At 41.7% G+C, this 24247-nt stretch overlaps 1 protein-coding gene across 4 annotated transcripts in view; it reads left to right on the forward strand.

The window, feature by feature from the left end:
* strbp (spermatid perinuclear RNA binding protein) overlaps positions 1 to 21586 on the forward strand; it is a 72259-nt gene extending 50673 nt beyond the window's left edge. The window contains exons 5-20 of one of the 4 annotated variants that reach the window (XM_034122900.1): positions 373 to 541; positions 2666 to 2930; positions 5483 to 5595; positions 6334 to 6429; positions 6893 to 7004; positions 7804 to 7901; positions 10062 to 10167; positions 10777 to 10860; positions 11511 to 11719; positions 12810 to 12962; positions 13128 to 13262; positions 13774 to 13914; positions 14275 to 14434; positions 15049 to 15102; positions 19618 to 19665; positions 20103 to 21586. In XM_034122900.1, the coding sequence (XP_033978791.1) occupies positions 373 to 541; positions 2666 to 2930; positions 5483 to 5595; positions 6334 to 6429; positions 6893 to 7004; positions 7804 to 7901; positions 10062 to 10167; positions 10777 to 10860; positions 11511 to 11719; positions 12810 to 12962; positions 13128 to 13262; positions 13774 to 13914; positions 14275 to 14434; positions 15049 to 15102; positions 19618 to 19665; positions 20103 to 20197 (2038 nt within the window). In that variant the 3' untranslated portion in view covers positions 20198 to 21586. The remainder of the gene's footprint in view (positions 1 to 372; positions 542 to 2665; positions 2931 to 5482; positions 5596 to 6333; positions 6430 to 6892; positions 7005 to 7803; positions 7902 to 10061; positions 10168 to 10776; positions 10861 to 11510; positions 11720 to 12809; positions 12963 to 13127; positions 13263 to 13773; positions 13915 to 14274; positions 14435 to 15048; positions 15103 to 19617; positions 19666 to 20102) is intronic. The other 3 variants (XM_034122901.1, XM_034122903.1, XM_034122904.1) reach the window with 3 other exon arrangements.
* Positions 21587 to 24247: the final 2661 nt, after the last annotated feature.

Below are 24247 nucleotides of genomic sequence, written 5' to 3' on the forward strand. Positions count from 1 at the left end.
GTCGTGGGATTATATTGGAAAAAAGAGGTTGAAAATGTTCTATAAAGAATGCAGACCTCTGCCAAGGCTGTTTCTATAAGTCCTTCCCTAAATCCTTAATTGAATGGGCGTGGCCAATTCTACAGTTTTCATGAACATCGGGCTAGTAGCTTTTCATAATCTGCTTACAAAGAGACATACAAACCACAACCATAACCTCCTTGTCTTAGATTAATAAAAAAAAGTAATTGACCTTACAGTACATTAACAACAACAACAAAAATCAGGATGCAGAATTGTCTACCCTATAAGCTTGAAATATGTTTGTCTTTACAGTCAAATCAACATGAGTTACTAATGTTACCTGTCATTCATTTTCCCATTGAAAAACAGAGAGCCCACTAATGGTGCCGTGCTGTGTGGAGTAATGAGGATCGGCCTGGTGGCCAAAGGCCTCCTGATCAAAGGAGACATGGACCTGGAGCTGGTGCTGATGTGCAGAGACAAACCCACACAGACACTGCTGGACACTGTCTGTCAACATTTACCCACACAGATAGAGGTTAGAGACACAGACGCACACTCACGTTCATGCTTCTCTTACACACTTCTTGCTAACGCACACGATGCAACTGCAAAATGTAATCTAAGAAACTGTAGTTGTATTGTACCTTCCTCTCCAATGTCAGATATCAAAGCTCCCATATTATGATGTGCAGATGTAGAGAGAAGCGTTGTGAGTGTTGGCGTAACTAGGCAAGAGACTGCAATGCCGTCAAGTGAGAAGTGGAGAGTGGTGTTCGTATGTATGAGTCAAGTGTGATTAATGCTCTTGTCACTGCTTCAGTGTCATGTTTCCTCATTAACAAGTCCTGGCACAGAAAAACAAAACACACTGATCCTTCACTTTTACTCCTGTATTTCGCTGGTAATTTTGAATGATCTAGGGATTGAAAGGTTTAGACTGTTTTCCTAAAGTAGCTCCTAAAGATAAGAGGCCTTTTTTTAAATCCCTTGAGACATTTGTCAGCTCTATCAAGGCAGCTTTGAGTTCACAAAAATCTGTCAGAGGGGGAAAAATGTGCAATAACCTGACGTGGTAAAACTCCACGACCTGGGCGGCTAGTGCAGAAATTACTCAATGAATACATTCTGCCTCGGTGCCTCTTCTCTGCCTGTTCTCTTTAGCAGTTAAGTGGTGTGAGGGAGTGAACGACAGATAGTGTGTGTGTGTGTTTTCTGAGTGTGTGGGTAGGGAGGTAATCTCATGTCTCAGCCCAGTGACCAGAGATTCTGATTTTCTCATCAGGGGCAAATGGGATGTAGATGGACCCTCTGCGACTCACTGCTCACTTAAGCAGTGTTAGAGAAACACACACACACACACACACACACACACACACACACACACACACACACACACACACACACACACACACACACACACACACACACACACACACACACACACACACACACACACACACACACACAGACACAGACAGACACTTGTTTTTGTTGTGTGGGAGGACACAGCATTGCCTTACATGGATGTCCTGGAAGCTTACTTTAATCTAAGCCCTAACATAAGTGATGGACCTTCTATGGTTCAGTTTTGTGCCTCCACATTGGACCTAAGTTCTCATAATGTGACTGGATGACAGATTTATTGCCCAACAATGTAAGAAATGCAAACACACACACTTAAACAAACACATCGTCTGCTAGAAAATAGCGCCAGAGCAGCATATGCGAGGTACAACAGAATCAAACACACATATACTCCTTCACTTGTTTACTTCATCATCTTATTCAATATTTAGAGTTATGGTTTCAACTGCATTTGTGAGTCTGTGTGTGCCTGTTTCTGCCTGCGGGGTTGTGTGTGTTGATGTGAACATTCCTTTAAGTGTGTTAGTGGGCGAGTCTGCAGGTCGTTGTGGCAGTGGTTGTTGTCCCATTCATTCTTGTTTGTAGGCACGTGTGCTGAAATGCATTTGTACCGAGTAACAAATGTGGCCGCTGTGAATACTGACATGAATTCATTATCTTCAGTACTTCTCAGTCCTGACCACAGAGGTCAGCAGTAATTGATTGCTTTAGAAAGCGGGGCTGAATGGAGCATCGTGAACATTTCAATAGAATTTCACAATGCATGTCTGACACTGAGAAACAATGTAAACAGACACACACGATGGTTACAATGCCTCGATAATTCAGAAAGAGCTTGCACCAGTCTTGGTAATACAGTATACACACTATTACTTCACCTTTCAAGAGTTTTGTGTCCTCTTATCATTAGATGATTTCATTTTACAGTTTTTATTCAGAGCCCTTTCTTCATTTGCGTATTGTTATAAATACTTGGAACAGGTCTTTGTTTTGCCAATTATAATCTGTGGATAGGCAAGTTGAAGACACTTCTCACATTTCAAAAAGAGGCTTTCATTCAGGGTCACATCTAAGATACCAGAATAAAATAATATCCCCAGATACAGTATTTGCAATGCTAATGTGTTGTTTCTCATGTACAATATTCACTTGATAGTTCTCCTGTCATTCCTGGTGATATTAAATGTTGAAGCAGCGTCAGGCTCAGATATATTTGCTTCTTTTCCATCTGCACGGAGTCATGTTGTGACCTTGGCCTCTGACCATGCAGTTATGTCTGTCTGACACATGACAGAAGCTGACAGAAGAGAAATGCGAGGTCACGAGCTCCTTGCCCGAGGCGGCCATATTGGTACGAACGACAACAGAGCCCAAACTCACACTGACCATCACCCTCACCTCGCCGACCATGAGGGATGACGAGGAGGAAGAGGAGGAGGAAGAGGAAGAGTTGGAGAATGGGGAGGAAGGACATGAGGAGGAAGAGGCGGAGGCGGAGAAGGAGGAAGTGGAGGATGAGAAGGTGGAGGAGGAAGAAGAGGAGAAGAAGAACGGGCGAGGTAGGAACACATCAGTTGTAGTTTTTCCCGCTATTTTTAACACACATCCCACTTTGTATAATATTTATATAGAACTGTTTTTATTTCAAGCCAACAAAATGGCATGCCCTCTTTAACTTCTGCTGACACAAGACGGCTACAGGACACATTCCAGAGCTGAAGCCTGGTGTTCAGTCTAATGACCATCCCCCCCCACACGTTTTCAGGGGGTAGCAGGAGCTGATTATAATTGGTTGTGGGAGGTGGGACGGCGAGGCAAGGCCAGAGAAATCAATAACGGAGCAGTAGCAAGCTGCCCATCCATCCTGTGGCTCCCGTCCAACTAGACACTCAGGTCTCAGAGAGAGATGAGAGATAGAGCTGAGGTCAGCCGTACGTCATGCCAAGGCAAGACGGAGAGGACCGCTCGTATTTTTCTCTTTAAGAGGCATGCACACGCAACACACACGGAGCAAGAGACACTTTTATTTTGTCCCAGAGGGATAAAGATACCTGTCACACTGGATGTCTAATTGCTACTAATTTGTCAAGGCACCTGTAGCGGTTAAGAGATGTGAGCCAATATGACTAATAGGGTCTCATCATTAAAGGCAGGGTCTAACACCGTAACACATTAACACATTTATTGATAGTCAGATACACCAGTGGTGCTGTCCAATGTCTCACCTCCTCCTGCTCTCTTAAAGCATCAACAGCAATGTATAATGTACACAATGTCTTTTTTCTGGAAGGAATTTAATATATTTAATTAAAATAGTGCTTGGTTATGTTTATCTGCCACACAAATCAGTCACCCTGTATATCATGGGTACTGTGTTTGATTTGATACATTTTACATTATGTATGTTCATATATTTGCTTTTAAATATAAGTTATTTAATCCTTGCGTGCTCTTTAAGCTCAGATACAGCTGGCTTCTTTGGGTGGTCACAGAGAGTGGGATGTAGGGTGATGTGACAGTAAATTAAAGGAGACACAGCAGCAAAGGGATATTTTTCCAATCAGTCTGAGGGAGAGGATGGCGTCAGTAACACAGAAGGAGATAAAGAAAGAGCGCTAAGTGAGGCAGCGGCCGGCAGATCGTTTGAGAGAGCAGCGGGAGGACAAGCAAGCGAGACGAGAAAGGCTGTAATGATCCACTAGCTGCAGAGCAATCCCAAATGCAGCTGGGATCACTGACAGACCTTGAGATACACCATTATACATCACAACGTAACACGAATGCACACACCACTGCATTCATAACACATAGGGGAAGAGCTACGCCGTGATAATGGCCATATGAGTCCAGGAAATAATGTGAAATAGATGTCATCTTGCTCGTGCTACTACACATCGGACACATCTGACATTTCAACGTAATACCTCTTTAGGGAAGGATTGTCTTTTCACGGGAAAGTGATGAGGAAAATATTTACCTAGTTGTGTTTTCAGAGAGACCCATAGGGCTCTTTAGTGTGTTTTATGTCACTAGCAGTAGGTCCCGCTCACAATAAACCCTCTCCAGAAACACCATGTAACCGCACTCATTCATACACAGCTGCGTTTGATTCAGCTCGCCTTGCACACCGTAGATTTTGTGTTGACTTGGAGAATTGGAGAGAGCGTGGTAACTCAACCGTCCTGGCGTGCTCGGCGGCATGAATCAAACGCATACATATAAAAAGTGCAATGATGCTCCTTTTTTTTTTACCAACCACGATGCTCTGACTAAACCCTTGCCTTGATCCTTCCTCTGTGTTGTGTTTGTCTGACACTGGGTCAAACTATCTTAGATTTTTTTTTTCCTTTTAGTTCTACTTTAGAAATGCTTGATTCTTCATTTGCCCAGAAAGGGAGTTGAATTGCTTTCTCTGCACCATTTCTATATGAGCCCGTGAAATCAAGTGCACCTTAAGTAATCCAGAAGAAAAAAAAAAAACTCCTATTTTGTCTCCTGCCTGGTGCAGACTGGATCAAAATAAACGAAATCCTCCTCAAATACGTAAAGGAGAGGTTGATTTACCTTGCTGGGCACAGCCAAATGAATGGATGTGTCCCAACAATGCCCTCACATTAAATCAAACACTCCTTAAGTATTTGTCTATGTCTGGGGGGGGGGGGGGCTTTCCATCTCACAAAGTTGTCTCTTCTCTTGTGACCCTGGTTGCTGACTTGTCAGTGACTGGATGGTTGTAAACTACTAACTCACGGTTTAATAGTGCGTGTAATTTCTAGCACATATTCATACAAGCAACCTGTATTAATATGGGTTAAGATGTCAACATGTGATGCAGTCAACACTAATAGACTGATCACAGTGTTGAAAATGACACAACCTGTAGAGAGACAGCGCTTCTTTCTACAAGGAGAGGAACAACTTTATGGCATGCAAAGCACCTTGTATGTACCAACAAAAATATCCATGCATTTGTGTGTGTATGTTTGCTCTCACACACAATTCCAAGTGTGTCTGCACACATTCACACACGCACAGTTCAAACACACACACTCAGACCTGACGTGTGTGTGTTTCACGTTCTCTATATCGGGTTGTTATTGTTTTGTGGCAGTGTTGGGTGCTGCTGCGCAGAGAGTGGAGGCTGAGGAGGAGGAGGGGGAGGTGCTGGATAGACACAGATGTCTGTTGGCCCTGGCAGCGCTGCGACACGCCAAGTGGTTCCAGGTCGGCACCCACTCACTTCCTGTCTTCCTGCCCGGTGCTTATTGTAGCCTGACGATTCACCCAGAGGCCAGACACTCACTGTCACATAACACTGTGGGGCTTTATTTATGCTCACACAGATTAAGTTAATCCACAATAGATAGGAGGGTGACACAATTAGATAGAATAATTGCAAATTATGTTCAACATGAACAAAAAGGGATACATATTACATCATTATACTATATTTCAAATTCTCCAAATCTGTATTTTTTCCACATACAGTATATAGACTATAGGTGTTAGATGAATCGTAAGGCTACAAAAGCAATGGTTGATACTTGTTTTTCTTTTTGGCTATTATGTGAACCTGCCTGCTCTGTACAGTATGTCAATGCTTCCCTTTGATTCCCCTCCCATACCCTTCCCCATCTATCTCCCACCTCACTTACCTTACTGACAACATTGTAGTTCAGAATTAAGGTATTTTCTAAAGGTAAAGACCAAACAAATATTATTATTTCTGAAATACTTTTTGTAAAACATGCCAGTGATTTAAATTCATAACGTTAAGTGTCTTAAAAGTGGGATAGTTATTCTCTGTGGGGTTTTAGACGGATATAATCACTTCATGATGTGTCTTTGTTGTGGACAACAGGCTGTTTATCTAACTGTGTTTGCACAAATACCCCTCCTCCTGTACTCAATTTCCTTCTTCTCCCCCCCCCCCCCCCCCTCCATCTCCTCGGTCGCTCTCAGGCTCGAGTGAACGGGCTTAAGTCCTGCGTTATCGTTCTCAGGATACTTAGAGACATGTGCAATAGACACTCCGTCTGGGAACCTCTCAAGGGATGGGTGAGTGTTTGCTGTAATGACCTGTTCAGCCCTCTTGAACTTTAATACACTTGTATGCTGACATTTGTGCATTTTTACACAATGTTACTCATCTTCCTACTCTAATGGGAGGTCCATATTGTTACTGGAATTTTAAGAAGTGTGCCCACAATCATCCATAGTTGAACTGGTTGGCGCATACAAGTATATAGTCCAGTGTACACTATATAACAGATCCTCATTATGGTCTCTAGATGTGATGTTAATCTTGAAAAAAAAGTATGTTAAGTGAGAAAACGTGGATCCAACATCTAATAGATAAAAAATAAAGTAACTGTTGAAACAAAAATATCACAGTAAGCAACAGATAGATATGCATTTTTTGTTGTTGATATAAGTCAGTCATGTTTTATCACATATTACAATAATTGTTATTTTTTAGAGCTGCATTTTCATAGTTGTGTTTGTGTGTGTATTCCTGCAGCCCTTAGAGCTTATCTGCGAGAAGGCAATCGCCACCTGCAACAGACCTCTGGGGGCCGGAGAAGCCCTGCGTCGAGTCATGGAGTGTGTGGCCTCAGGCATACTGCTACCAGGTATGGAGCCTAGTGGATGCATGCATATACAGATGGGCAGATTAGAGCAATCCACACTGAAGAATGTGGGTTTTTATGCAAATTGGCCTCGCTGGTGGATATCGCAAGGGACGATGAGCTGATGCGTGGAGGCTCTGCTTGGCACATTTTAGAGCTGCTTCTGTGAGAGGTCGAGACATCATCAATGACCCAGCAGAGCGCAGCTGTCTGAGGAAGGTCATCATTACATGAGCCTTTTCATTAGGAGCAGCTGAAGGGGTTTCTGTTACCAAATGTTGTGCATCTTTGGCAGGAATTCAATTATTCAGAAGTACGTGAAGGCTGAGTTTCATTTGACTTAATTTGAGAGATGTGGAGGCAAAAGCAAGTTATGTCCCACTAGACTGAAGCCAATTAAGGTTCTACTTAAGAAAGCACTGAGATGTCTTTTAGAATATGTTAAAAGATAAATAAGCGGTATTTGAGAATGATTAACAAAATGCAAAACAATAAACAGCTCTAGTTTATTTTACAAAGAATGTGCCAACTAGTAGTAGATTATTTATTCAAAGTTTGTGTCACACTTAAAGTTTGAAGGGTTTTACCTTTGTATGTTAAGTGACTGGTTTGAATACCTCACAGGCAAGATGACCAGGTACATTTTCCTATAGCTCCTGTTGTTGTCCACTTTAATTGTCAAGATTCCTGTCGTCACTTGTTTAATGACAGTGAAGTGAAGCTTAATTAAATGTCGCCGAGCTGCAGTGACAGAGCGCAAAGTGACAACAACTGACTTTGTGTTCCTGTCGCTTTCCCCCAGGTGGTCCAGGTTTACACGACCCGTGTGAGAAAGAGCCAACCAACACACTAACCAACATGACAGACCAGCAGGCTGAGGCCATTACCTGCCGTGCACAGGTACACACACACACACACACACACACACACACACACACACACACACACACACACACACACACACACACACACACACACACACACACACACACACACACACACACACACACACACACACACACACTTGTTATCACCCAGCTGCATTTGCCCTGAGCTGTCAGTTTGTGGGAATCAGGAAGCAACATGCCTATTACCAGACAGAAAGACCCACCACCACCCAAACCACTCAAAACGCATGCACACACACACTTGTTCGAGCGTGCACGTCTTCAGAGCCGTGTGGTGCTGAATTTTAACGATCGTGTGGGAAACTATTGCCATTGCTAGCCATAAATCCATCCCTGACACCCCGAGGACAGCATTTTTGTGCATGCACTTCGGGCGTGCGTGCCTCCATGTCCTTCCTCACACACACACTCCACTGAGCAGGGCAGCCTCTGAGCCGCATTGGCTTAGTGAATCCTGCCGTCCATTTCCTTTGAAGGCAGCCTGAACGAGGCTTGAATGTCAATGGGGATAATTGTAACGGAGCAGATACAAGAGTAGATAGAGGAGAGGGAGCTCCGTCAATGAGCTGCGTGGAGACTCATGAATATCTGAGACACTCCACCTCCCTAATGGCTTTGTATTAGCAGAGCCACTGTCGCCCATTCTGCGTGTCCTTCCGATTGTTTGTATAAATTGAGTATGTGTAAAGTAGATTCGAGAAGGATAAATGAACTATCTTTGAGCACAAATGTGATGGTCTGTGTTGCAAGATAGCTCAAGGTGGATTTTATACACGTATATTAATGCAATTATCTGACAGATTCGGAGCACATTTACATACATTCATGTTTGCACAACTGCTTCTGTGTTCAGACGTGGCCTTCTTACATTTGCGAAGATGAATATCAGCCTGAAGACTCTTGATGTCTTGTCTGTCTGTTTTTCAACCAGAATGTAAAAACTCCTGCTTTATCGGCTTTATTTTATTAGCACTTCAAGTTCCTACAGAACTGACCCTTTATCTCAATAAGACGGCTGTAGAAGTTGATTATTTGACTGTTTGTCTGTACAAAGCTTATATTGTGGATACATGGAGCAAACTACTGGGCATTTACTCATCATTGGTCTGTGTCATGACTCAAATTTAAAGGGAGGAAAATGTTTTCAATGTATTTCATTCCATAACATTCCATTTAAAGGGCAAACCCAACGTTTTTTTTTCGAAAACTGGAGGTCTGTTGTTGTTAACCCTTAGATGCATAAGTGGGTCTTTTTGGACCCGGTGAGGTGGTTTTCTTGAAGTATCTTTGTAATTACATTTTTTTATCATTTCATATTCCAGCTATTCCTCAAAAAACATGTTTTGGATATCATGCCATTCACATTTTAAGAAATTGTAGTTTTTGTATTTCTACCCCAAGCTTCCATAAGTGGGTCAAAGATGACCCGCATGCATTTTCTATGGGATCCTATGGGAACCTTTGATTCTTATCACCTGTGGCTCAGGAATACATTCACTGTAGACCACACAGACTACATCACAAGTGACACCTCTCAGGAAGATTATTTTACACAGCAAGATCTGATACCTGTCAGTATAATAATAATAATAATAATACATTATATTTGTATAGGGCTTTTCAAGGACTCAAAATCGCTTTACAATATAAGGGAAGGTTAGGGTGGGGGGTATAGGACTATCAAACTTGATCAACTGGCATGGATTGATGGGGGGGGTGGGCTATGAGTAGACAAGAGGAGAAGAGATGAGTTTTGAAAAGGGACTGGAATACTGTGAGGGTCTCAGAATAGCGGAGATCTTTGGGACAATATGTTCAAAATGTTTTTTTTCAAAATGTAATTTTTTTTCTCCTAAAATGATAAATTATGAAAAATGTAATATAAAATATTTCTAGTGTGAACCAAAATATAATACTAAATATTATACAAGTGATTTTTCTTAACCAAAATGACAAAAATGGCATAAAAACACCTATTATTCTAATACGGGTCCTTTTAGACCCACTTATGGAAGAGTGTAGGGTCCAGTCACTTGTGCATCTAAGGGTTAAAAAGTTAAATGATGGGAAATGTTGGACCCAACTTCAAGTACTGTAAGTGGTAGAATTCCTCTGGTTTGAATGTATCTTCCCTATATGTTGCCTTTTACAGCATGCCCTGAGACTCATGGCATTCGGACAGATCTACAAGGTGTTGGAAATGGACCCTCTTCCCTCAAATAAACCATCACATAAATACCCTTGGTCAGACAAAGAAGGTATGTCCACCTGCCTGTAAATCTGTTTGTGTAAATGGCTTGTCAGTCTGTTGTTCTCACATGGAAACTATAGCATACTATGAACATAGATTGGACTTGCCATCAAATCTTTTCACTTATCACATGAGCTTTCTGGATGCATTTGATGTTTTTAGCAGCACTGTCAATATTCTTGACATGTGAAGCACCACAAAAAAACGAGGTATTGCAGATATTGCCTCTTTATTTCCCATCTTTCAGCGTGTTAGCCAAAACATGCCTAGCCTTGGTGACAATACATGAAAATGTGCAACAAGAGAAAGTTGGCACATCTTTGAAGCCATTTCAAAGAGAATTGACTCAAGACTTTTGGCGCCTAATGATGCCAACATGGACATTTGCCAGAGCATTTACAGATTAAGATTCATGTAGGAAAGGAGCTTATATGTCTTTGTCATTGTTGACTGTTGCTGGTCTGCATGTCTATTCTGTTGATCTTGTCTGTGAGTTTATTCATCTTCATGCTTCTTTTCCCAAAGTCTTTGTCTTCTCTGCCTCTGTGTGTTTTCTCATGCAAACATCTCTTGTAGTTACTCATTGATTGGTAACTTCCTCCATCTTTCTCTCCAGGTTTGGGTCTGAAAAGGCCGTATGAGGATGGAGCGATGGATGACAAAGACCTCATCAAGAAGATGAAGAGGAATCTAAGAAAAGGTACGAGAAGTAGGGAAGGACGAGCAATTGTGTAATTACTTTCTTGTGCGTCTTTCTTTTAGTCCTCAATTATTTTTGAAGTGTGAAGGAAAGTATGCATTTCAAGAAATTCACAACAAAATAAATCTCATTTTACAAAAGTTTAATTTAGCATTGAATTGTATTTATTTGAATTCAATCCGATAAACAAAGCAGTGCCATGAGATGTAGCTAATCATATTCCGTAACCACAGACAAGGTTTGCTTCTCTTCCCCGTCTGCTTTTCTGCCTTCCACCTTAGGGGCAGATCAATAGTATTGATTTCAAACGTTTTAGTAGGCCACCCAACCGTCCCCAGATCTTTTTTCATACAAGGAGAAGACGAATCAAGGCTAATGGAGACAGAGAGGCATTTTTAGATATTGGCCAAGTGGAGCAAAGTGATTGAAAAGGAGAGAAAATAGAGAGGCACCTTTTATTCATCATAAAAACAACCGACGAGTGTGCGGGAAACCTTTGAGAAAATGTGATTTATTGGGTACAGTGTCCCTGAATTGGGCCAGTCTGTCCAATTAGGGCTGGTTAATCAGTACATCCCCTGTGAAACCCTAATACATCTATCCTAATATGCCCTACTTGTAACCATTCCTCTCACTTTTTTTTACATTAGTCCTAGACAGTAAAGCCATAGACTCCAACCAGCCTATGAACGCCCTGATGCGGTTGAACCAGATCCGGCCGGGGCTGCAGTACCGCCTGCTGTCCCAGTCGGGCCCGGTTCACGCTCCAGTCTTCACCATGTCCGTGGACCTCGATGGAACCATTCACGAAGCCTCTGGATCCTCCAAGAAGACCGCCAAGCTGCACGTTGCTGTCAAGGTAAGAGGGGAAATGAGGGAAGAGGATAAAGTGTGCCAGATGTGTGTGTGTGTGTGTGTGTGTGTGTGTGTGTGTGTGTGTGTGTGTGTGTGTGTGTGTGTGTGTGTGTGGTGTGTGTGTGTGTGTGTGTGTGTGTGTGTGTGTGTGTGTGTGTGTGTGTGTGTGGTGTGTGTGTGTGTGTGTGTGTGTGTGTGTGTGTAGTGTGTGTGTGTGTGTGTGTGTGTGTGTGTGTGTGTGTGTGTGTGTGTGTGTGTGTGTGTGTGTGTGTGTGTGTGTGTGTGTGTGTGTGTGTGTGTGTGTGTGTGTGTGTGTGTGTGTGTGTGTGTGTGTGTGTGTGTGTGGAGATAGAGGTGGGCAAATCCATGTAATCCCAAAGTGGTTGTGAACAAAGAGGCTCTCCAGAGCACAGAGCCAGGATAATCCTCTCTCCGCTCCATTCCCATAAAAGGCTCTTTCTCCCCCTTTTCCATTCTCCTTCTGACTCTCTCACTTTCTTTCTCTCGTGTGTTCACCTTTTGATCTCCCCCTCTCACCCTCACTTTCTCCACCCCCCTCTGCATTGGCTGGTTCAGCAGCTGTAACACAGTCACCCATTTGAGTCAAAAAAGGTGTCATTCTTCTATCCTCTTCTCGGCTCATATTGTTTGGCTGCTCTGTCTGCTGAATAGACTTCCAGTAGACTCATACCGCTTTAGTCTGTGTTGCCAATCTATTGTAATGGCTTTAATTTAAGCTTTGTGTGACTTAAATTAAACTATGTCGTGTCAGTACTGCAGTTGCTCGCTTGTTAGAATATAGTCATTAACACATTTAAAGATGTGTCCATTTCATTCTTATTGGAATGAATGTCTCCGTGGAATTATGTTCTTCAATTAGTAAATCTATCTCATTCCATTAAGTGTGCTAAACTATTTTACACACACTCTAACACTATCTTGATTGTGTATAAGTACAGTAGTGAGACAATGTTGATTTCAAAATGTACAAAAACAACAAACTAAAATATATTGATGCAGATAGCGGTAAAACACAAGTTGTTAAAAAATCTCCCCGCATTCGTTTTTATTTGATCATGCTGTTCCCTCTCCAGGTTCTCCAGGCTATGGGCTACCCAACAGGGTTCGACTCAGACCTGGACCCCATGAGTTCAGACGAGAAGTCGGACGGGGAGGGGAAGAGCGACACGTCATCACACACGAGCAATAACCCAACACACACCTCGGACAATTCCAACGCACTGGAGGTGAGGATTGAGGAACAAGGGTTGATACAAAACTGCACACACTCAAATGCTTTTTAATGTCTCGGAATGAAAAATAAACACTTGTGTTCAAGCTCTTCAAAACATACAGTTGTGCTCACTAATACACTATACTTTTAAATGATAAGACTTGAATTATCTCCCCAGGTGCGAACTCAGGGTCCGATACTGACGGCGAGTGGGAAGAACCCCGTCATGGAGCTAAACGAAAAGAGACGAGGCCTCAAATACGAACTCATCTCTGAAAGTGGAGGCAGTCACGACAAACGCTTTGTTATGGAGGTGAGCTTCACAGTGCCTATGAAACATGTATATGTGTAAGAGAGTATATTTCTTTATGCACATGCCATTTAGCCATGGGGAGAAACATACACAGGGCACACACACACACACTCGGAAGCAGGCTGATCTCCGGTTGTGTCAATCAGTCAGCTTGGTTCATGGAGCAGGCCTGTTCTCTGTGGGGTGTGTTGTTTTCCGACATGCCTGGCCGCTCCATCGCTCCGCTGATTGATTAGCAAGGCTGCCTGACAGCAGGGCCTCGCTAAACAAGCCGTCCTGTTCAGCCAGACTCGCTGGCTGAGTAAGTCATGACTGGAAAATAAAGCATGGGTTTTGAAAAGATTGATTGTGCAATTGTTAGTTTTGTTAAAGCTGTGTTATATGGGGAAACCACTAATAGAAGTGATAATAAAACTAGAGAATTCTTTTAACCAGATGCACAAAATGCAAAATGTTCCTTTTGTCCATATGTTACCTTCTTTATGTGTGTGTTTGTGTGTGTCCATGTCAGGTGGAGGTTGATGCACAGAAGTTTCGTGGGGCAGGCCCCAATAAAAAAGTAGCAAAGGCCAGTGCTGCTCTAGCGGCTCTAGAAAAACTCTTCTCTGGTCCAAATGCAGCTGTAACCAAGAAAAAGAAGATATTGCCTCAGGTAAGGAAACACACACACACATACACACATACAGTACATACCAGACACTGCTTCCATATGGGGCTTTAAAGCAAACCGTATAAAATCTATGATCAATACAACCTGTAGCAGTCTTTCTCATGAGCCAAACTGTCCATGCAGCTTTAAAGATGATAACGTTTAAATGTCTTTTTTATTCTGTGGAGCAATTATTCCCACTTTGTTCACTCGTCAGTTATTAGTGGCACTGGGATCCATACGTTATCTAGATCACAGTTTATCACACCGTTATCAGATCACAGTTTATCACACCGTTATCAGATCGACATTTTCCCTCCTGAGTTCTCACTGAGCCTGTGTGCATGCTGGTTTGTAAAACAGCATGTCTTTGTGCAGACAAAAGGAGTCCTGGCGGCCGCGGCAGCCGCCTCAGCAGTAGCAGCTCAGGTCGCCCGAGGAAGAGGAAGAGCAGCCCTCGCGAGAGGAGCCTTCGTCAGCGCCGCCGCACCAGGATATGTCACTCCAGGTAGTGAGATCTTATGTGAGATATGAAAGATTACAGCTATTCGTACTGATGGTATTTCCTTTATGTTGGTGCATTGTTCAATAATATACAAATCATTTCAAATACCCTTCAATTTTTGTCTTTTTGTTTTGATTTCTGATCAGAATTTTATGAATTATCAGTTATCAGAATCAGAATCAGAAACAGAATCAGAAACAGGTTTATTACCAGGTAGGTTTACACGTACGAGGAATTTGACTTGATGTCATGGTGCATACATAAAAAATAACATTAAATATTATAAATAATTAAAAATATAGTAAAATACTGCACTATTTACATAGAAATAGAATGGAAAAAATAAATAAAATATGTAATAAAATTCGGTAGTAATAAAAAAAATAGTGCTGAATTTTCACTAATATTATATATTATAATATATTCACTAACCCTAATGCGTGTCAATGAGGGAATATACAGTATCTAATCAGGTAGGGGTTTTAGCTTCACCTCAGGTATTCCAACCTTTAACCACAGCTATCTGCTAGAGTGCAGAAACACTGATCTAATCTCACTGAAGATGTTGAAAAATGCAGCCTGGAATTGAAAGTGCGCAATTGAATTAGACCCTGTCGCCCCTTCCCCAACAGGCTTTGGGGCACCGTATGGCTACAGCCCCGCTGCAGCAGCTGCTCCTGCATACGGTATGTGCTTCTTCTTTCCCGTCAACTCATTTCACCTTCTTTCTACCGTCTTAAAGCTTCTTAACATCTCTTCCCTCTTAACCAGTAAATTCCCTTTTAACCCAACATAGCATAGTGGGTTTGTTAATTATTCAGTAGGTTTATATTACACTAACCGTTCTTCTCAACCCTCTTTTGCTTCAAAACTTGATCCCATTTGATTCCATGTTGTGGGATTTGGCGCTGAGCTTCAATAACAACTAATTCAAGCTTAAACTGTCGCCTCTTTGTTGCATAATTCAAGCTAATCCATCAGCACTTTGGCTTATTGCCCGCTCAGCACTTTCTTCATCTTACTCACTATCTCATCTCATATGGGCTGAAACCAATCATGACACAAACATGCACTTATTGAATTCAAATAGAAAAGAGTCGAAACTCTAACTAAGCTTTCCTGCGCTGATAATAACCCAGACTTACTCTCCGTACTGCTGCATCTTCATTTCTGTTGAGATGAGCAGAGTGTCACTTCCTCACTTTACCAGCTGTTATTTAAGACAAGGGAGGTCAGCTCCTGTCATGTTACTGCTGCTCCAGGGTTTCTATGTCCTCACTGCTGAAAGTGCCCACTGCGCTCCCTCCCACACACACATGCATAGGCTCAAATCTATACTAGTCCTTGACCTTTGACAGCATCGGTATTGGTGCAAAAACCACTCACACATGTGTCCCTCTGTCACACACAGTCACATTTACTCCCACAGACTAAGCCTTGTGCAGTGTGTGCACACATGGGAGGCCTCTCAGCTTTGAATGAGTCTTATGTGCTAAGAGAAACTGATCTGGGGCCCCCGGCAGACGTCTAGTACCCTCCTGAGGTCCCAACAGCCCTGAACATAAAGTGAGCCTCCGTTTCACTGTTTATGGTGGAGCTCTGCATTCATTCGGTTTCAATTCAATCCCTGGGATCTGCATTATTTATTAAATGTAATTGTGACCTTAATGAAATACTCAAAATCCAATCTAACAAGCACATTAAAGTGACTTTTATAACTATTTCTTTAACTTGTCTTTTTAAGTAGCCTATTTGCCATGACATCCAATATATTTGGAGAGGCAGTCAGTTAGGGCCATCGTGCCTGGCCGATGAAAAGACTTGGCGATGAAATGCAGTGTGTCTTCAGTGGGAGTGATGAAGAGTTATTGGTATCTCACGGTTTGCTTCTCTGCCCCGGTGAATCATCAGAACATTTCACGCACCATGGTGGGTGATCAGTGTGAGTTCAGCTCACCCTGAGCTTTAACTACCTACGAGTCGGTAGGAATTCGTGTTATTTGAAAAAGTATAGATAAACACGAAAAGTTACATTAAACTCCATATTAGGTCCTGAAATGAAATGTGACATCCTCCCAATTTGCGTCAGCACAGCATGTACACTGAGACCTTGCTCTACTAGACTCTGTAAAGCTTTGCCTACCATCATGCAAGAGATCCTGTGAACAATGACGATCCAATCCAAAATATATGCACAATAGTAAATATACCTGCTGTTAAGACTCGTCAATGTGGAAATCAATGTTTCTTTTACACCCAGTTGACTTGCATGGCTGCAGATAAAGAGAGGTACAAGATATATTGTGTTCTTATTATTTAATCCACTTACTAAAACAAGTCCAAATTGGTAAAACAATCTTTGTGTTGCCTCCATCAGGCCCTACATTTCAATCAGAATCGAGAAATGACAACATTGGGGACTAGGCCTTTGTCTCTTGGAAACAAAGCTTTTACCTTGGTCCACTGTCCTCTGCTTTGGGCTTTCTTGTAATAAGAAATATAACACATATTATAAAACTGGCTCACAGGAACGCTAATACATACTGTAAAGCCAGAACATTATATTATAGGAAAGGGCATTATATCATATTGGAACACAGGCTTCTAAAATTCCTATAAAATACGGGACAATTTCTTTCATTTCTTTCCCTTCCTTCCTTTATTTTCCAACTCTGCCTCTGATTGGCTTCTAACTCTAACCAATCTCCCCGCTCATGCCTTAACCTAACCAATGAAATCATCGAAGTTAACAATTCGCCAATCAGAGGCAGACATGGGCGGGTCATGCTTTTGCAATAGCAGGAATTGTGATTGATCTTACAGAGCTCAACTGTCTCGAGAAGAGTTATTTCACTCTATTACACCATGGGTCTTACTGTACTGTAAGTTGTAGTTGTGTTCATCATTCCAAAATTAGAAGTTATAAAAGCATTGTACTCACCAGGGAAATTGCGGTGTAACATCGTTTAAAAAAAGAACCAAACCCCAGATATGTCAATGTGATTGAAAGAAGAAACTAAGGCAATCGTTTTGACCTGTGCTACTTAAGGATGAACTCAAAACATCATGATTTTCATAAAGGATGGTTGAGATTCCTAAAACTATAACAAGACCCAGTTTGTAATAAATCAAAAACGAATCTCATCTTCGGCCATTTGTTTTCCTCTTAACTATGCTTCTCGGTTTTCTCTAACCACCGAATAAGAACACACAACCCTATCCGTTTCTTCTCACTCAGAGACCCCCCCCCCCCCCCCCCCCCCCCTTTGTTTAGAGGGCTGTTGGTTGGACCTAGATGCAGCGTAGTGTGTAGTGTAGAAGAAGGAACAGACACTTTTGGTTTGTTTGTTGCCCTGGACTCATGCAGAGCTCTTCTCATGTCTCCCCCTCAAGGTTTGCCCAAAGAGAATGCTTCTGTTGCCTGTCATGAAAATGCCCACCTACCCCGTCCCCCACTACCACTTCTTTTAGCTCCGGAGACACACACACACACACACACCAAAACACACACACCAAACGCTTAGTCATACACACACCAAGCACTTCTCCCAAAACCTGCTTTTTTCTAGAAGGGAACCTTTTTTCTACAATGATGGGAGAGGACCTGAGCTAAATGTTCATTTTATTTTATTACCGTTTCCAGACACTTTTATGAATGTGGAAAATAATGCAGGTTTGAGTTCCTAAGAGATAAACCAAAACTTGAAGGATTTGACTGTGAATTGTGACCTCGTACTTTGAGTCTAAATGATATATTTGAGCCTTTTGTTATTGTGTTCTTTGCCAGGGAGAGGATAGCCTTTGCAATACGATACACACAACACACATTGTCTCTCTACAAAGAAAATAATAAGCTTTGTGAAGGATGTATAGGAATACATAAATAATCATTTTGAAAAAGAATAAAGTGTATCTCCTATACAAAGCTGAACACTGTCTGGTGTATACATTTCTTTACAGTACAAAGGGATTTGATGCACTTTTAGTTTTGGTTAGATTTGGACTTTTTGGGATTATTTTCCCAGCAGCGATCTGAAATGATTTACTCACTCTTTCAACCTGCCTACGATACTGTGACCTAAACTTGCATCAATCTTTAATATTCCTCTCTCATACAGCGCAGGGATTGAATTTCAATCTTTCCGCGTACCTCAGAGCGTCTCGTTACATCCTTTTGACCCTCAGTTTATAGATATTCAGAGGGAAGGACGAGAAGACAACCATTGAATTTAGAAAGCTTTTGTGGGATCCTGCATCATGCATTCATCGGCACGATCCCATTACCTCACGTGGATTCATATCTGCCGGATTTCCCACAGCTATCGGAGTTATCAACTGGAGTGAATGCAGAGCTTTTTGCAGTTTGGGAGCTCAGTACATCGGAAAGACAACATGTTTTAGCTCAACAAAGACTAACCCTATATCACTTATTCTCCCTATGTGCTTGTTATCAGAGGTCATAGAGCTGTTGATAATGCATGTCAACCACAAACAGAAACCTTGGGACCCACATGAATTCATTTCTCTCTGTGTTGTATGTTGTTTCATTATATCAGTGCCATTGCTGTATTTGTAGTTTTTGCACGTCTTTGCTTAACCTTTAAATAAAGATAAGCACCAACTGAGCTGCTGAAGCCATTTTAAGAATATGGATTAATATCACAAGTAATGTATAAAACATTTAAAGAGAACTTAAAGGTGGGGTAGGTCATTTTGGAGAAACCAGCTCGAGTGCGCTAGAATTTGAAAATACACAACCGGAGAAAATCTGCCACTTCCTTACAGAGCCCCTCCTCCAACACACACGAACGCGCACATGACCAATGAGGGCACAAGATAAGTTTGTGCACAGATGGAAGGCTGACAGGCAGGTAGGTCATCCAGTTATTTTAGCCGGGCCGGCTCAGATGATTGGTCGTACTTTTTACAGCGCCACGGCTTCCACAGATGACATTTTTTTATGGATTTTTTGTCAAAGCACTTAAGATATTCATTGCTGTCAGGATGTTAAGAGCTTTCCATGGAATATAACAAAAAGTGTATCTCGAGCCGGTTTCTCAAACTTACCTAGCCTACCTTTAACTTAAAACAGAATAAAAAAGTGCTAGTCAAAGGTCAGCTTCAGTCAGGACAGAGTTTTGCTTGCTCTTCACCTGCCTCAGTCATCCAACCATCACCTGACAACATCTCCATGGTTACAGATATGATGCGCAGCCATTCGATGAGAGGACCCAGTATCTTGTCCAATGGTTGGTTGAGCTCCATTGAGTTTTTGTAAATATTTTTAATTGTTTTCAGTTGTTACATTTTGATTATTTTTTTGTCATTCTTCTGTACACGTTTGAATGTATTTTTATTTCTGAAATCAAGATATTTATATTAGCTTCGAATGTACTGATAGATATAAGACTTCTGTTATCTGATCTTTACTTTGAACTCTTGATAACAAAATGTATTTCCCAGAATGTTGAACTTTTCTGTCACCCAGGTTATGATCTATTTTTAGAAACATTTCCAAGAACTGCTCAAGTACCCTTGAAGTAACCTTGTCCTAGAAAAAAAAAACATGATTAGATTTCTTTCTCCCTATGGAATTGCCTTTTGATCATTCATTGTCTTTTATGAATCTCTATATGTACGAACATGAATAGTAATCCTTCTGTCCCTGTTCTTCTTCTCACTGCAGGTGGTCTTTTCATTGACAATCCCTTCTACCAGCCGCGGACCCTCGCCCCTTTTATCATTCATCTGGGTCCCCAGGATCTCTTCTCTGACTTCTAGTGGCAAGAAGGTTGTTGGAAACTCTCTTCACACTGACCTGTCTGTACATGCAGGACGCCTATCTTTATGTCCTTCTCTAAGCCTTTTGATGCAGGTGATGGGCTCACAGATCTCAAACTGTTTCTGTTTGATCAGTCCGCCGGAAAAAAAACGTTCTGTTAGCAGCAGAGTATAACATCTCACCTACTGACCGAGAGGCTCAACGCTCCACTTTCTGTATTCTCTATTCTCCAACCAGATTATCACTTCAGAGGAGAGAAACCTTACACAAAGCAATACTCGGATTGTACGAGGAACGGGCTGAACTTCTTTCTTATAGCAATACACCAGAACTCCTCTCCAAGCTTACTGACTTGAGAAGATGTGAATGTCCGATGGAGTTTTACCCAACACAGCATTGCAATAGCTCATTCTGATTGTATATTCATTGTATGTGTGTGTACGTGTGGCTATAACATGACTATATACACATATATGTATGGTGTATGTTTCTATAACAATGTGTTGACAATAATATTACTATATGAGGATGTATTTATGTAAATATTCTATAAAATATAACTATTGTTGGTATAAATTATTTTAGAATTATAACGTGAGATGTAACTGTAATATCACAGTATAGCTTTCTTCCAATTTTATATACACTGAGCAATTGAAGCTAGTTCTAGGAGATGCAATATTATCTTTGGTATTCCTATTAACCCTGTGCTGTTAGAATATGTATGCTTCCTTCTTTCCTTTCCTTCCTCTCCTTACTTTCCCTCTATCTTTGATGTCTTTCTGAGCCTTTCTGAGCACGCTCTCTGCTGCCCGTCGGTCTGTTTACGTGGCCCGGACCAGAGGTGCTCACTACTACTGAACACACTCATCACCTAATCACACCTGTGCACACCCAGGCACACACACTTTCCTGTCAAGAAGCACATTTTCTAAAGTCTCACTGCTGGCAGGGAATACTGTTGTTACAAATACAGTACTGTATGTGTATAGTATGTGTGTACATCCTCCATAACACCCATCAACACTCTGTCCCGCTCGCCTTAGGGACCAAAAGCACAGCTCACTCACGCATTGCTGTTCCTTCTTTCTGCCAACACACACATTCACACACACCCTTCCCTCCAGCCTCTTTTCCTGTAGGGACATGATGCCGCTGGTGGCAGATACAGCCTGGCCAAAGGGCGTGTCTTAAAAAATGGCATCTCACAAGTTACTGGCTAACTAATTAAAGGTATAGCTCAGAAAAAGGTCTTAAAAGTGGAGCTTTAAATTCGATTGATGTGTTCCTGCCTGGGAATAAGTCTATTTCATGGGTTGGTTATGTCAGCTGTCGGTACTTAGAAGGAGGGAGTTTACCTTTGGTTTCTTTTGCCAGTCACTGAAACCACAGCAGTCTCTGGCCTCAAGTTACAGTACATTTAAGGATTCTAATAAGTTCCACAGAGTGAGATTTACTCATTAAACATGAAGTATAAACCCATACTATCAGAACTCAAGATTAGTATTGAGAAAGAAAAGCCGGACTGGTGCATGCCTACAGTAGTTTCAATCACAGTGGCTGAGACACCTGTCAATCAAGCAAACACACTGCATTACGTCTCCGTTAGGCAACATCTTCTGAACATTTTTAGCACGATATTAGAAAAATACAAAACTTGTATTCACCTGTGTTTGAGACAGAAGTTGGATTCTTAAAGGATTCGAAACCCCTAACACAGTCAGCTTTTTAAGGCCAGTCTCCATGTTGATGAACTGTTACAGAGAGATTTGGGGGGTGAAGTTTGGTTTGTTATCATTTTGTAGTCTTAAAAATTCATTAAAATATTGTGTTTGACTGTGTAGTCCTAGTCCGTTGAGGCTGCTATAGCACAGATTGCAAGTTTTATTTGCGTAGGTTGTAGTTAGAGTGAGAGATGAGGTGTTCCATTAAACTCCAAAGTGCTTTACGCTTAAGTATGTCGGTTCTAACTTTGGGCTGTAATCAGTCAGAAAGCAGCATACACAAAGTACTCACTCAGTGCTGTGTGGGATTCTTTGCAAATATCTGTGGCGCTTCTAAAAGCTCTTCATCAGTTTTATTTTATCGTTAGCCTTTAATAGAGACAAGGTGTCAGTCAGCAGAGACAACATCGACCAGAATGTGAATCAAAAGGCTTTGATTCCCCTCACGCTCGCCTTGATCTGGGCACCTGTTTGATCTCCTGTGTTTGCTTCAGCTTTGATAAAACAAAAATGACGTCTGAGAATGCGGTGATAGACGTGCTAACACCTCAAAGCCCATTGTTTTCAAGACTTTTGAGTCAAATTAGAGTTATATTTTGCGACAGCACTGAGCTGACAGTCAAGAGAATTCTTTAGTTTTACTGAATATGGAATACAATGAGAGTCAGGATGTAAATGTTGTCTTTGCTTATCGGTTCCTTAAACCTGGTTATGGTTCAGCCATTCAGCATCATGGACAGAACATCTGTGTTGAAATCAGAGCTTGTAAACATTAGCTGTTAGCCGCCGTCAAAGGTTGCAGTGAATGACTTGGAATCGGGGAGCAACGTTATCATGTTATCAAATGTAATCTTGTTAACTGTTCATTTTGGCGAGATACTTGAATAAATACAGTTGTTTGAAGGTAAAGAAAGTAGTCGAGTTGAGTAAAATTACCTCAAAATGTCAGTAAATTCCACTACCTATATGAAGACATTTGTTAGCATGCCGTTTTAAGAAAATAAACAGAAAACATCTCGGTCATTTACGTATGGGCAGCTGGTTACTCGACATAAACACTTGGATGTATCCACAGTGTGTCTGTTACAGCCAGAGTCCACATCCATGGTTGCCTCTGCTCCGCACGACACATTTGTTTAGCTATTCCAAGCATTTCCCACCAAATCACAGAGCACCTCCGGCCCTCTCATCTCATCTGAGAGAGGCACTGCTTTGCCGTTTTCATCCTTGTGTGGAATTCACGTTGAGGTGAATAACTGTGTTGAAACAGAGCTTCTCTATCGGGCTAAGAATTTCTCCTTATTTCCCCTCTGCCCTCTCTCTGTCTCTCCGTCCTCTCTGTCCAGATGGCCCACATTAATAAGGCAGATATTCATACCTCAGTGAGCAACCTTTTCATTTCCCCTGTGACTGAACAGACACGCTGGAGGAGTCACCCTGACTACTGACCTGTCCTCTTGGTCTGTTGGCCCGGACAACCGCTCACAGGAAAGGAGGCAGAGTGAGAGCTCAGGGAAACACGCTCGGTCTAAAAATGGCGCAGGCGTCTGTAGAGGTTGGGGAGTTGTTTCCTTAGTTAGGCAGATTTGTGTTTCTTGTTAGAAGCCTGGATTGACTTACATTTATACTTATAATTAGCCACAATGTTTGTGGTATGCACCGGATTATTGCAGGGAAAAACGAAATAATTATTAAATGTTCTTGTTCTTTAGAAGTATATATTTGGTGATGATGTAGAAGATGAGGTACAAAGATACAAATTCAAATGATGCTGCTCCTTTCACAGTTCATATGAAGACGGGTGTATTTAGTGTACGAAAAATATTCAGATAGTTTAGATCTGCTGTTGCACCATCATGAAGATGTGATGCTTTTTCAGTGTTTTCCCAGAAGCCCTGTTTGAAGATTTGGACAGTTGTGTCCATGTGGATAACTTTTCTAGAGAGTAATGCTTGTTTGTCCTGCTCCCGGTCCCTGTGAGTTCTCTGACGGATGTTCATCCCTCTCCATTGTTCCCATGAAAGGTCTCAGAGATCACTATGAAACAGGAAAACATGGCAGCCATTGTAAACGCACCTCCCTGCATCTACACTTGGACATACACAGCCTCTCTGTGGGTGTGTGATTACACCTGTAAATCTTCTAAGCACAAAACACACACACACATTGTTCTCAGGGCCACCTGACACACGTTTATGCAAATAGACACAGAAGTAATCATATATGTAAATATTTCATCATTCAATGACAATAACAGCCGAGCCCATTGAGACATTCTTTGCTTCATGGTTTGTATATCACACATAAGATTGTATGTAGTGAGAA

Source organism: Trematomus bernacchii, unplaced genomic scaffold (genome assembly GCF_902827165.1).
Source record: "Trematomus bernacchii unplaced genomic scaffold, fTreBer1.1, whole genome shotgun sequence".
Classification (NCBI taxonomy): domain Eukaryota; kingdom Metazoa; phylum Chordata; class Actinopteri; order Perciformes; family Nototheniidae; genus Trematomus; species Trematomus bernacchii.